This window comes from Vanacampus margaritifer, chromosome 11 (genome assembly GCF_051991255.1).
Source record: "Vanacampus margaritifer isolate UIUO_Vmar chromosome 11, RoL_Vmar_1.0, whole genome shotgun sequence".
Taxonomy (NCBI): domain Eukaryota; kingdom Metazoa; phylum Chordata; class Actinopteri; order Syngnathiformes; family Syngnathidae; genus Vanacampus; species Vanacampus margaritifer.
Genome location: NC_135442.1, coordinates 11,044,335 through 11,059,474, shown reverse-complemented (window position 1 = coordinate 11,059,474; position 15,140 = coordinate 11,044,335). Strand labels below are relative to the sequence as shown.

Sequence of the window (15,140 nt, the reverse complement as noted above, 5' to 3'; positions counted from 1 at the left end):
TGATTAGAACTTTGAGCCAAGTACATTATTATTTTTTTATATAGATAATAATATCTGTATAATATATAACCATTAGTTCTTTTTTTTTTTTTATTGAACTGTTGAAATAATTACCCTTTGTATGATTTTTTTTTTTTTTTGCGATGCACCCGTACATGTGAATCTCCCCCCCCCCCAAAACAGGAAAGGCAATTACAAGCGTATTCCGAATGAAGACATACAAGACATTTGAATTGCTCATAAATTGTAAAATATTGATATTTTTATTTTTCAAAAATGCAGCAGAAATGTTTTATGCTTTGACACAATCTAGCCATCCTTCTAGTCAATATGAAAAAGAATATTCCTCAATCACCCGTTTCACTGTTGTTTCAATGGGATTTTTTTTTTATTGATTTTTTTTTTTTTTTTTTTTTGCAAAAGCTCTTATTTTGCCTTCTACAATTTTACAGTGCTTTTTTCCCCAGGTGTTCGGCTGACAGTGAACTAAAATCTCTCATGGTTTTAGGATTAAATAGTGTGGCAAAGTGACATGGTTAGGAGAATGAAGGTTGAAATCTTTGTGAAAGGGTTACTGGAGTGAAAACGCAGGTTGGCAAACTTTTCGATTTGCAACGTGACTGGCCCTTTGTCAATTTTAGTGGCAGCTATGAGAGCAGCATGACTTCTGTGACGCCACTAGTTAATATGAATGGACTGGCATTTATTCTCCAAATGCTTTGAAACGTAACGCGGTGACACAAACTGACAAAAGAGCCCTTAAGCATTGTGGGTGAAGCCAGCTGGATAACCTCCAAAATCTGTCCAAATTAGAGCACATCATGATTTACACAACAAGATGAAGCCTGACCAAAAGAACGACAATTCCATTTTTAAAAAAAAACGTCTCTTGCAAGGGTGTTTTCAATGGTAAAAATGCAATATGCGACATGAGATTAATTTAACAATTCTTCAAAAAACGGTTAAATGATTCTTAGATTCTTTTCTTTTTTGTCAAAATAATATAGAGCACAAATTTAGAAGTTCAAAATTCAAATCCCAGGAAATTATTGCAGGACATTACAAAACGTTTTCTTCCATTACCATCATAGTAAAAATAATTATATACCAGCATAATATACATTTCTGTCATTAAATGTAATTATAGTTCAGCATCATCATCATCTGATTGGCTGGGAAAAATCGTACGGTTACACTTTGCATAACATTTATCAATAATAATAATAATAATAATAATAAAGCGACTAGTTTGTGAAATGGGTAGATGACTAATTATCTTACTTTTCATTTTTCTTATCAGAATGCAATTATATTAATGAGAATATTTTGTTAATGTTAGTTAAACTTAAAAATAAGTTCATCTAACAAACTACAATTGTGTGGAAGTGCTTGCTAAGAAAATATCAAGTAAAGAAAAATAACTTCACATACAACACTTTTATGTTTGTTTGTTTTTTTTGTTTTGTTTTTTTAGCAATGACAATTTTTTTAAGGATTATTTTTGGTCTTTTTTTTTTAATGGCGTGAGCAATGGAGGTAGAATCTTAATTTAAAACCTCTGAATCCAAACAACCAGCCTTCAAAAAATGACGTAACATTTCCATCTGCAATTTAGGGGCAGACGAAGGGGAGGGGGGCAAGGGGAGGGGGCCAAGGGGAGGGGGCCAAGGGGAGGGGGGCAAGGGTTGTAAACGGCGGTCGGCTGGTGCTCAATCGTCTTAGCGCTGTTTCATTATCTACACGATACTATCTCGTCACCTGGCGGGCCAAACAATTAGACAGGACGCCGTCCCATAATTTCGACGAGGAAACAAGTATACCGAGACGATTACAATGAGACTCGCTTGAAAATGATGGCGAATAGCAAATAAAGCCTTTTAAATACTAAAGTAGGTGAAAGAGCGAGACATACAACCAAGCCTTGCTTCAGGACATCTATACAATTTTCGAGTAATATCGGAAATGAAAGCAATAATGTGGTTAAATAAGTCAATGCAAGATCAAGTAAATGCTATAAATCATAATATATCATCTTTCCATTCTATTTACAAGAGTTGAACACATAGCTGGTTAGGTTGATGCTCAAAGTGGAACATCAGGGAGGGCTGGTACAATATATCCCTCCGGGTAAAGTCAGAATCTCGTACTTTTCCTTCAGCTAAGGTTCTTTTCTTTTCAACATATACGGCATCTCCGGCTCTAGGATGTTCTCTTCGAGCTCAGCTTGTTCCGAGGCAAATCTCTTTTCGTCGAAAAACAGAAGAAGAATGCTACATTCACATTTCACAGGTTGTTCAGGTGGACAGCTACAATCTTTTTCCACGTTCGCTCCGTGTGCTCAGTTCGGTATCTTCTCAAGCCTGACACTCCCAGTCAAAGATACAAATCGGTCCACAGCTGACTGCTGCTGCTCGAGCGCTGCCGAGAACAAGGAGGCGCTGTCATATCCAAAGCTGCGCCCGATTCAAGTTGCGCCGCCACTCACCATTGATGCTCGAGCGCTCCTTAAACTGCGCAAACAATACAAGTGAGTCAAAAACTGACCGCTGTTGCTCGAGCGCCGCCCAGAACACTCAGGCGGTGTCATATCCAAATCCGCGCAGGTTAAACTCGGTCCACCACCGACAGCTATTGCTTTGTTGTCGTATCCGAAGGTGCGCCAGATACGAGTTGGTCCACCAGTGACTGCTCGATTACTCGAGCGCCGCCTAGAACGAACGTGTCATATCCCAAAAAAGTGCATCGCTCCCACACAGCTGTTGTCTCCTCCTACTGCTATGTCCTTCCATCTGGAACAATCCTGCAGGGTAATTAGTCGAGGTATTTGTGTCCTATCGTTTCATGTGTGTGTGTGTATGCGTGTGTGTGTGTGTGTGTGTGTGTGTGTGAGCCTGTGGGTTGTAATGACGTCCCGCTGCGGTTATACACGCGTGGTCGAATGTGTGTGCGTGGAGATGTGCGTGTGCGGCAAGTGCGTATTACTATAGGGGCTATGGTGCGTGTATCCCTGGTGGGGGTGGCCCATCCTCAGCCCCACCACCGACCCGGGCGTCATGGGGGTCATGGGCGTGGCGGGGGTGACGGGGTGCGAGCCCGGCGTGACGGGTAGCGAGCCCGGGGTGAGCGAGGTCATAAGGGGGACGTCGTCGGGCGAGCGGCGCAGGGTGAGGGTGTAGTCGGGCGGGCAGGTGAGGCGCACCGTGTCCAGCGTGCTGTAGATGTCCTGCGTGTCCAAGCCGTCCAGAGCATCCAGCGTGTCCAGGGTGTGATGGTGGTGCGTGTTGTTCCTCTCGTCCGCCGACGCCGCGTCCGACTCCAGCTGCTTCACCTGCAAACATCAAAGCAAGGATGAATCCGAAAAACAGTTGAAGAGTTACATATGTGCTGTTCGTTGGATATGCTCATTCTTCTTTCGGATCATCAGTACGGCACTAATACCATCACAAGCAACATTCAAGTTTCAGCAAAATGGGAATTTTATTCAGTCATCAATCATATATTTTTTTTATAGCGCTTGGGGTGGTGGTGACTCGTTGCCAGCCAATTTTACACATACTGTATAAACCAGGGGTCTGCAAGCTGCGGCTCTGGAGCCACATGTAGGTCTTTAGTAGGGGTATGCCAAAAAATCGATTCTCATTTAGTATGATTCAGAATCGATTTTAAATGTCCCCAAATCGATTTTATTTAAATTATTTTATACCATCTTCCCTTTGTTTATGTGTGCCTTTATTGGGAGCGCTGTTTATTTTGTACCCGATTTGGCCACTTAGGGGCAGTGTGGTTCCACGCGGTCTGATGCACTGTTAAGTTGTAGCCACATTAGTAGAAGAAGAGTAGAAGGAAAAGTCCCGATCAAGTTATTCCAATAAAAGTTGTTTTTAGCAGTTGAGACGTTGTTTTGAGTGATAAAAGTGCCGCGAGTAGCACGCTAATTAGCATTAGCGAGTCAGACTGGACTAGATCATTACAATTCCTTGCACATCTATAGATTGAAGCAAAAATCATTGCCAAATTATTTTGAATCAAAATTCGTTCCAAATCGAAAATCGATTCTGAATCGAATCGCATGCCCAAAAATCGGAATCGAATCGAATCAGACATTCAAAGATTCCTATCCCTAGTCTTTGGTCCCTGTCCTGTGGATCCCCATGGATCTCTTAAAAAAATTGTAGAAATTTATAAATATATATATATATATATATTAATTGTATTTTTAGATCAAATATTATTAAACTGAATTAATGATTTTGATTTAAAAAAAAATATTATTTAAATACTCAAAAAAATGTCAGTGTCCAAATGTGTAAGTTGTTAGAAAAAGAGAGACCAAAGATAGATGAAAATGTTTTTTTAAAATTATGTAAAAATATCCACAAAGTAATCATAAAATGTCCAAAAAGGAAGAGAAAAAGAAGAAAATTACCATAAAATGTCCATGAAATGGCCAAAAATGTCAGAGAATTGAATAAAAAGGCAGAAAATGTTCAAAAAGTAACCATAACATGTCCAAATGCAAAAGAAGAAATCCTGAAAATTACCATAATATACACAAAATTGCCACACCAAAAAGTCAGAAATTGATAGCAAAAAAAGCATTAAAAATGCCCCAAAAATAGCCATAAAATATCCAAAAAAGGAAGAAAATGACCATAATATGTCTATGAAATTGGCAAAAATGTCACAAATTTTACAGAAAGGCAGAAGAGTGTAAAATAAAATGTATGAAAAAGAAAGGTAGACGAAAATGAATGTGTCTGTCTTGGATGCTTCTCTCATATTTTTGTGTTATGGTGCAGCTCTAATAAGATTGTGGGCCCTCAGCACATTAGACTAACACAAACACACAATTTCCTTCATCACAATCTTCTAATATTTTGCGGCTCACACACATTTTTCTTTATTTCTTTGGCCTTAAATGGCTCTTTTGACAGGAAAGGTTGCTAACCCCTGGTAAAAAAACAAAAATAAAACATTCACGCTCGCATTTAATTTAGAGCTTTCAATAAACCTAAAAGCAAGCATGGAAGAAAATGCCAAGTCTATGCAGGAAGCTCTCGTTTACTGCCAATTTCCTCCTGCAGTCACAATTATGAATAACGCAAACATCACATCGATAATGAAAAACTGTGTTAGATTTTAATTTGTCACACTAGATGTACCGGGAGGGGGGGGGATAATAGACGCGGGATAAGAGCGGATATTCCAAATAAAGAGAACACAATAGCAGTTGAGCGGCAATCAGCAGAGCATGTCACTTCCAAAGGAAATCTGTCATTTAGCACTCGCAACACCACGTGTGAGCCAACAAATAGAGCAAACAACAGGCCAAATAGTCCGCAGATGACTTTCAATGGGAGGCACCTGGACACAACTCACATGTGCGCATGTGCCCCCCACACGCGCATGCAAAACACACACGCATATATTCTCGCTCCAATGGCAAGCTATGTTTTGCAGATGTGCTCCAATGGCAGCTGATCCGCTTACAAGGGAGGACCATGAAGATACTCACGCACAAACCCCTCATGGCTTTGGGATAGTTTGAATGAAAACCTCCAATACTTGAAAATGATAATATTAAATGGCCACAGACTTAAACAAATTATTATTTTTTTTTTATAATTTAGCCACTGACTGTCACATCCTTCAAACCAAAAGTCTGGCATATTTCCTGGACTATTGACCTGTGAGAAGCAATTTGATGCCCCAAGGCAATTTCTACAAGAACTCAACTGGAAGAGTTGTTCTTGCTCTCTCTGTATGCTCACTTTTGCAAATTTCTCTCAACACAAACCCAAACACTTGTTTAGGTCAAGTTATAGAGATCCACAACTGAATGTTTTTTTTTTTTTCTAGGAGAGCTCAGTATTGTTCATTCGATTTGACATCATCATTGCTCTCCTTTTTTTATTTTTTATTAAAATATATATATATATATATATATATATATATATATATATATATATATATATATATATATATATATATATATATATATATTTTTTTTTTTATTTATTTTTTTTTCCACAACTGAATGCTGTTGCTCGTTAGTTGCCTAGAATGGACAGATCGTGTCATATCCAAAGATGCATGAGATCGTTGGTCTATGTCTCGGACGTGTTTACCACACACAACAACAAGGATGTTTGACTGAGCTTTTTTTTGTTGTTGTTGTTGTTGGCTAGAGATTTTTGCACATTGTGTTCAGTGGGCAGTGTTATCTACGTAACTTCAATAGCACCATGACCAAAAAATAAATAATAAATATCCGCAGAGCAGTATGCATTCACAGTCAAACCAGTTTGACTTAAGCAAGTCCCCAAATTGAATCATTATGTTGATAAACAATGAACATTGAACATAAAGAATGACTTTCGCCATGACAACATTAATAGTTAAATATGTCAAGTAAATAAGATATTTAAAATAAATATTTTTGATAAGTGATGTCTGAAAATACGTTTTTTTTTTTCATTTAAAAAAGTACCAAATTTGTTAAGTGGAATACTGAAAACAATCATTATTTGTTTTATTAAAATAATTATGAAAAGTCAAGAAGGTTACTGTATTTTATTTTGAATAATAATAATACAAAACTTTGTTCTTAAACATCACTCTTAAAAAGACACTTCCACTTAATGGCAAAACCAGGTGTCATTTTTAAACAGGGTGGTTGGTATCTGCTAAATGTAACTGTTAAAGTAACTTGTAATATAACTAAGTTGCATTTTAATGGGCATAATCAGTAAAGTAACTAAGTTACTTTTTAAAGCAAATAATCAGTAAAGTAACTAAATTAGTCCTTAAATCAGGTAATCTATAAAGTAACTCAATTAGTCCTTAAAGCAGGTAATCTATAAAGTAACTAAGTACTTTTTCAAGCTAATTGTGGCAACACTGTCCCCGAGGGCCTGAGTCCTGCATGTTTTCAAGGTTTCTCTCCTCCAACACACCTGATTCAATGATCACGATCATTATCAGGCTCCTGCAGAGCTTGCCGATGAGCTTGAATGTGAATCAACTGTGTTGAATGTGGGAGACCTCTAAAACATGCCGGACTGGTAAGAGAATTTGCCAGGATCATCTGAGGAGACATCAGATTTGCTGACTTTAAGCTATCTTAAAATCACTTCCATCATTCTTAAACTACAAGTTTCTATTCTCGAGAATGATCAAGGCTACTCAAAATGGATCTTATTTTGGCACTCTTGTGGTACTCAGTGTGGCACTTGTGATGACTCAGTGTCATCTTATGATTGGTTGACAGATTTGTCACTTCAACGCAAAAAGAAGAGTTGAAGAACATAAACAAATCAAACCATGTGACACAGCTTGTCTCTTTGTAATAAACGGCCACAAGCGCCAATAAGATGACAGAAACACAAGCCAAGATCAAGCTCAAACCATTCCAATGAACACAGACATGAACTTGTCACGTGACTCACCTGTAACGACATAAGTCCTTCACCCTGAAGGTGAGCGGCGACATCCGCAGCCGTGATATCTCGCCGCGGGGGAGGAAGCGGACGTGGCCGGCGATGCTCCAGCCGCCTCTTGTCTTTCTTGTAGAGTAGAGCGGCGAACGCCAAGATGTTAAGAAACAACAGCGACGCTCCCACCGCGATGGTCACGGAGAGTTCCGTGGAATAGTCCTCGTTGGCGACGTGGACTCCGTTTTCACCTCCACCCTGTCCGAGAGCAGACTCCGGGGGCTGTTGCGTACCTCCTTGAGACCCCGGATGGCGGGTGCTGCTCGGAGGCCATCCCTTGGAGAGGCGCTTGGTGTATGAGTAAGGAGTGTCGTCCTGCGGCGAGGGGCTATGCGTAAAGGAGGACACCGACTGGAGGAGCTCGTTGACGTGATGCAGATGAGGGACCAGTTGGAGCCAGAAGGAGATCTTGGTGGCTCGGTAGTGGTCTCTGACGCGGGGCTTCAGACCAATGTGGAGGTAGAGCTGCTCTTTAGGGGTGTACTTGGACCAGGCAACCTCCTCAAAGCGGTTCGGTTTCGTGTGGATGAACTTGGTGTCTTGGGGAACAGGCTGGTTGGGGTCCCTAAAGGGAGACAGTCAAATTTAAGCAACTATAGATTCGACGTTTGAAGTACAGACGCTCCCCTACTTACGAACATTCGAGTTACGAACAACGGTACATACGAACATGTCTGCGCGCATGCGCGCATGTCAAAAAATGTTCGGAAAGAGATGCTGTAAGTTAGATTTTGTATTGCGCACCTTTTTCCGAGTACTGTAGTGCTTCTTTCCGCCGCTAATAGCGACGCTTGGCGCTGTGAGAGCTCACCCAGCATTGGAGGCTCAGCAACGTGTCGAGGAGGAGGAGGAAGAAACGCCTGTCCCCATGAAGAAGCCATCGCACTCTTCGAGCAGCAAGACCCAAATATTGAACGTTGCACAAAGGTTGCAAATCAATTGAATGATGCCACACAGTGCTACCGCATCATTTATGATGAAAAAAGAAGAAAACTGTGCAATCGTCGTTAGATCGCTTCTTTCGGACAGTTTCTAGTAAATCCTCCAAGGAAGATACTCATCAACCCTCATCTTCTTCTCCTCGACCCTCAACTTCTTCCTACATTGAAGTTACGGAGGAGGAAGTAACTTTTGAAGCCCATTCCAGCGACGACGAAGAACCTCTCATGATATAAAATCCTCCTCTTCCTCCTCCTCCTCTCCTTAAGCATCGAGTACATCTTCCAAAAGTAAGTTAAACTTCATTTTATTTATCTTATTACGTACATGTACATACTGTGTGTCTCTCGCTCTCTCTCTCTAACATACGTAGTACAGTACTGTACGTATTCTCTTTAAACATCAATTATAATACAAAATATAGCACTGAAGCAACTTACGAACAAATTCACCTTACGAACGATCGCTCGGAACGTAACTCGTTCGTAAGTTGGGGAGCGTCTGTATTTGCAGTATGTTGGGCCAAAGTAAAAAGGTGTTATTAGGAAAACATTAGTATTTATTTTTTAGGGGCTGAAAGGGAGAGTACAGATGCAGTGGTCTGACCACAAGCTTTTTTTGAGCAGCATATTGAAAAAAGAGACCTGTCAGACCCGAAAAGCTTATTAGGCAGTTGCCTATTCCAAGCCTTAGCCAGTCATCTAACACTCTTAAAAGATGTCACTGATGACTCACTCAAAGTGGAGCAGACAAGCTCTTTCAGACAAGAACAGTTGCTATTGATTCATGTAATTACAGAGTAAATTATTAGAATGACAAACTTCCGCACTGGAACTGCTTGTTTGACTTTGAAAAAGGCCTCAGAAAGTTTCATTCTGGTCCTGTCTTCTAATATTACAGCTTGTCAGAAAGGACAGGCGACATTATGCAAAAGCTTTGTGGCGCTTTTACACGCAGGCTTTGCACACAATTAGAACACTACCAACGTAGGAGAGTTTAACTTCTGTGAAAGGTCTTCTGCCAATATTGACAAAGAGGTCAAAGAACCTGGACTTTGCAAGACACTGGGAGAAATCCAGGGTTCACTCAAGAGCCAACAAAAAAGCACAAGCTGTAAATCTTGATGTGCAGAAAAGGATATCCAAGTAAGAATTAAGAAGTCCCAGTGCACTTTTGCCATTCTTTTAACTTATTTAGAAGCCCACAGCTTTATGTTCCACAACCCATAAATTCATGTTCTTTTCTGCTTATACGTTCAGGCTTACAGGACTGGAGTTTATTCCAGCTGACTTATGACCAAAGGCAGTGGTTCTTAACCTCAGAAAGCGTTGTGCTCTTGTATTCCCCATCTCCATGCAACCTAAGGAAGTGTTGCTTTAGTTTTGCTGGACTAGAGTTGCTCAACTTGGCATTGCAAATCTTGCAGTTAGGACGCAGACTCCCTTCACTCAACTCTACTCTATACTCCAGCAGATACCATGAAAACAGCAGAGGCTCCAGAACTAAACCCTGTGGAACACAATACGTTACGTTATATAAGAATAACAAAATCACACGACGTACCATCACAACAGTCATAAGTCAACTAATGACAGCCAAGCGGGTTGTATCGTCACGATACATTTTAGTCGGGTGTGCGTCCGACTTCCACCGAACACCTGAGACTGACTCACCGAACCCCTGGGCTTTGATCGAACCCAGGTTAAAAAACACTGGACTAAAGACAGAATTCATCCTGGACTGCTCCCAAGATTCAAATGGCATCCCACCCTGCTGCTCATCACAATCATTGTTCCTCACGTTTTTACAGCGGATCTGAGACCTTCATTCATTAGGCTCAGGAGGTCGACCTCAATTGGCAGAGCTCTATATAATGGCTATAAAAACAACATGAACTCCACAATAAATGAAAAATGCGAGCAACCTTCTTAACTCATTTAGTCCCAGCCATTTTCACTGAAGCAACCCCCTTCGCTCCCGGCTGTTTTACTGGATTCTGACTGATTTTGCAAGGTCCACAGAATATTGTGTTCTTTTGCGATAAAAACATGGAACCTACCAAAAGAAAAATTGGAATCTATTCTTTCATCACGAAAAAGTATATTTCTATTATATTCACAAATCTGTTTAAAACACCGGCAAAAAGAGCTTGTTGCAACATGGCCCTGGTTGATCTCCTATACTCTGCTGCCACCTGGCCCGGTGGGTGGTGTCTGGTCAGTGCTGGGCTTCGCTTTTCTTTCTTTTCTTTGGTCCCTCTCCGGGTCTCCTGGCGGCCCCACGACTCTGGCTGGATTTTGAAGTGCTCGGTTTAGGTGAACGGTATGGGATTTTTTTTTTGCACGCACGCACGCACACACGCACACACACACACACACGCACAAACACGCGCACAAACACACGCACACACACACGCACAAACACACATCCACATACAAAAAAAAAAAGGGAGAACAATGATGATGACATGTCAAATGATCAATACTGAGCTCTCCCAGAGAAAAAAAAAAAAAAAAAAAAAGCAAAATTGGAATCTCTTCTTTCATCACGAAAAAGTCTATTTCTATCATATTCACAAATCTGTTTAAAACACCGGCAAAAAGAGCTTGTTGCAACATGGCCCTGGTTGATCTCCTATACTTACTTACTTAGTCTATACTTTTTTTTTTTTTGTAATTACTACCATTGCTTCAAGCATTCTCTTTAGTTCGGAGGCTGCATCAAAGCCTAGTAAAGTATGCTCTAGCATAAAAAACAACAACAACAAAAACGTATAAATACGTCATTGGGGGCATGGTAATATTTTAAATAGAATGCATTTTTACGTTTTTGGGAGCAAATGAGTTCAAAATGGCTCCAAAAACACAATCCAAACTTGCTCCTTTGGTATTTAAATAATTACAGACTGAACACCCACCGTCAAAATTCAAACAAGGCACAGCAATCCCAGTTCCACAACACGAGTGCAATCACAAGACTCAACTATTCATTCAAGTGTTTTCATGGTAGCAAACGTCAGGAGAGCCGCTTAAGACTTTTTCAGCCCAAGCTTGCGCTTTCTCATCATGTACAATCAATACAACGCCTGCACATCTTTTCAATCAATAATCAAGTAACACAAGACAAGGCAATGATTGTACTCGTAAGTAAAAAAACAAAAAAAAAAAAAAAGTTTTTCCGCAGAGAAAGCATGAGTCTGCTAGCATGCAATTGAAATTGTGTGATTTGTTTTTTTTTTATTCGATCTGCCAATTTATCCGCAACTATTTCTCTTCAACACACAATCTGAAAGTATATTTTTTGCAACATGACATACTGTCAACTGTTTATTCGTCTTCCATTTTGGTGTTCTAATTCTGCATGTCCTGACTTAGCAAGCAATGTGCCGCTGTGATTTAGATGAAGGCCTCCTCTGCAGAGCTCCGGGTAAAGCGCGCAAGGGTCCCGGTGGAGCGGTCCTCCAATGGATTAATTACTGGGAACGACTCGAAAAGGGTCCATCCTCAACAAATGCTTTTATCTCGTGCGTGGTGTCAGAGCAAAGAGATAAAAGGTCCTCTTATCAGGCCCAATTGTCATTTTTAACGTTTTCATGTGGACTCTTTGGGGATTGTCCTCGGCCGCTAATATACTTCCACTTTGAGTTTATTAAATTGGATCCACAGAAGCATTTTTCAGCAAGTGGCAGTTCATTTTCATGCGATATTCTAAAGGAGGCAGGAATAACGGCGTCTTTCTTCTTTTATTATATCACTTCGGCTTTCATCAGTGAAATCTTTAAGTGGTTTGAAAAGGCGTCTCGGATCCCGCCCCCAAAGAAAAAGCTTCAACAGTGACAGCAGATTTAAATCACTTTTCAAGAGTCGTTTGTTTTCTTTCCGGATGACATTAAGTTCAAGTTTACGATGCCTGACGATAACATATTTTACTCGTGCGCTCATTACGGTGAAACAATATGGACTTCAAACTTAACTTAAACTTGTGACGTCAGCAAAAACTATTACAGTGGTACCTTGGCTCACGAACTTAATTGGTTCCCACAGAGAGTATGTGAGCCAAAACGTTTGTCTTCCAAACAAGTATTTCCCATAGGAAACCATTGAAATGAGAATAATCCGTTCCCAGGTCCCCATAAAACACAATTTTCTACTAAAAAAGCCTTAAAACTACACAAAATATACCTTATTTTATGTATAATAAATGTGCTATTGTATTGTAATTAAATAAATACACTGTACTGTATAATAAAGTGTTTTTATTTGCAAAACTTGCAAATTGCCTTTGTGATGGTACAGTAGTTGAAGGCTTGATGGAATGGAGTGGGAGGAGGAGGGAGGGAGGGAGGGAGTTACTGTTTGGAAGGAGAGTCCTCCGGTGTGGCTTCTCTTCTTTGCTTCTTAGGAGACTCTTTATCCTTGTTGCTGACTAAAAACCTCTTAATTGACACCTGTTGGTAGACTTAGCGTACTGGGACGCTAAGTTACACAAACGCGCACCTCGTTCGTGTTTGTCGATGATCTCCTTCTTCTGCTCGACCGTAATTTTCTTCAATGTCTTCTTAGGCTTAACACTAGCCTTTTGTGGGGCCTTTTTCGGTCCCATGGTAGCAAAAGTACTCCAAAATGATCCAAAATGTCTACCGAACACAAACCACATCCGCACTCAAACAAAGGGGGCGGCGAACTGGGACGCCGTGAGCGTGCGTCAGCTTCTCGTGATTTCTCGTGTCGCGAGATTTGGTTCGTCCGCCGAAAACTAGTTCGTCAGCCGAGACAAAATGCTCGCGAATTTAATGTTCGTGAGGCGAAAAGTTTGTGAGCCTAAGCGTTCGTGAGCCGAGGTACCACTGTATTATAAATGTCCCAAAATCGATTTAATTTAAATTATTTCATACTGTCTTGCCCTTGTTTGTGTGTGCTTTTATTGGGAGCGCTGTTCATGTTGTACATGATTTGGCCACTTGGGGGCAGTGTGGTTCCGCATGTTTTGTTACACTTTTAAGCTGTAGCGACATTAGAAAGTAGAAGAAAAAAGTCACGATCAAGTTATGCCAATAAAAGCTATTTTTTTGCAGCGTAGGAAGAGCCTATCCCAGTTAGTACGCCGTGAGCGTGCGTGAGCTTCTCGTGATTTCTCGCGTCGCGAGATTTGGTTCGTCCGCCGAAAACTAGTTCGTCAGCCGAGACAAAATGCTCGCGAATTTAATGTTCGTGAGGCGAAAAGTTCGTGAGCTGAAGCGTTCGTGAGCCGAGGTACCACTGTATTATCATTTACTTGTTTTAAAGGGGAAGTCAAATGTTTTTGGAAATGACAACCGGCAGCACTTGAAAACCGGTCGTGTTCAGCTTTGGAGATTCCGCCGTAATGATGGCTGTTGGTTGAACAGAAGCGGCCGGTGCGGCCCGGTGCGTTTTAATCATCCATGACGTACGTCCCGGTGTGTTTATGAGTGACCTTGTCCCGGCTGGAGAGTGCGTCATTTCATTTGGAGTGTTTAGCTTTGTCGTCTGTCAAGCGTGCAGACGCGCTTGGGGAGGGCAATAGAATAAGACGACAAGGTATTGTTCCGTACTGTGTACTGACAATAGACACGGTGTTCTCTTGTATGCTAACTGTGTCCTTGTGCACATTGTGGGCTTGTTTGCCTTATAACAAGCACTTGCTATTGACGTGCCTGCAAATGCAACAAAGAAAATGTGATTTCATGTGAGGAGGTGTTTGGTTTTATGAGCAAAGGCAGCAGGAATCTTGGCTCTCATTTTCTCGCGTGGAGGAAATTAGCTCTTGTGCTGCCCACACAAGCAGCGTGTTCACGATGCAAAATCTTTTTCTTTGTTCTTTTGGATGAATATGCATTTCTTTCTATCTTTATTAGCCGGGCATATTTTCAGTTCCATGGTGGGAGTTTAAGGGCTGCTTATCCTCTAATCTGAATGTCATATCAGGACATTAAAATTAGCATACATCCATTTTCCAATGAGTTTGCCACGCGTTCTAAATTACTCATAGTTGTGTCATTTGTATATGGAGCAGGGCATGTGTGCCCTGCATCTGGCTGGCAACTAGTCCGGGTAGTCGATATTACACATTGCTATCCACTGTTGACTCGACCGGTCATGTGCTCTAGTATTAGCTAACATGCGTGTATGTGGAATGTAGGAGGAAGCCAGAGTGCCCAGGAAAAACTTTGAGGCAGACATGCCAATCACTAAAATTGTGTGCTGCCCTGCAGCACCCTATAATGTCATTATTTCCTGAAAATGTAATAAAATGTATCCTTAACTAACTCAAAAATGTAATAAAACCCAATAATGTAATAATTTTACCAATAATATATAAATGAAATCCTGACTGATCTTGTAATAACATTTTTACGATAATGTCATAGCTTATTACATTTTCAGAGTGGTGTTTTTTTTTTTCTTCATGTAAAACTCGACAGATAAAAAAAAAAGAGGGTTAAAATTTTGGTGTTAAATGATAAAAACTTAAATGTTCACTTCAAGTGTATTTTTTAACACTGTCTGATTTAAACGGAGATCAGTGTTGGAGTTATTTGACATAGTTGATTTATTTAGTTAAACCAACTCTGCAGCAAGTTAATCAAAGTAAGCTCCGCCCATTTCATTAGACCAGCTCTGGGATATGATATACTGTAATATATATGATATAACAATGTAAGAAAGTATTACATTATCAGAAAAATGA

General features: G+C 40.5%; 1 protein-coding gene across 1 annotated transcript in view; it reads right to left on the bottom strand.

Moving 5' to 3' along the window:
• Positions 1-233: 233 nt before the first annotated feature.
• Positions 234-15,140, bottom strand: part of LOC144060211 (neuroligin-4, X-linked-like) — a 35,115-nt gene continuing 20,208 nt past the window's right edge. Inside the window, exons 9-10 of the mRNA XM_077579517.1 lie at positions 7,449-8,058; positions 234-3,328 (exon numbers count right to left, since the gene is read on the bottom strand). Of these exons, the coding sequence (XP_077435643.1) occupies positions 2,921-3,328; positions 7,449-8,058 (1,018 nt within the window). The 3' untranslated portion in view covers positions 234-2,920. The remainder of the gene's footprint in view (positions 3,329-7,448; positions 8,059-15,140) is intronic.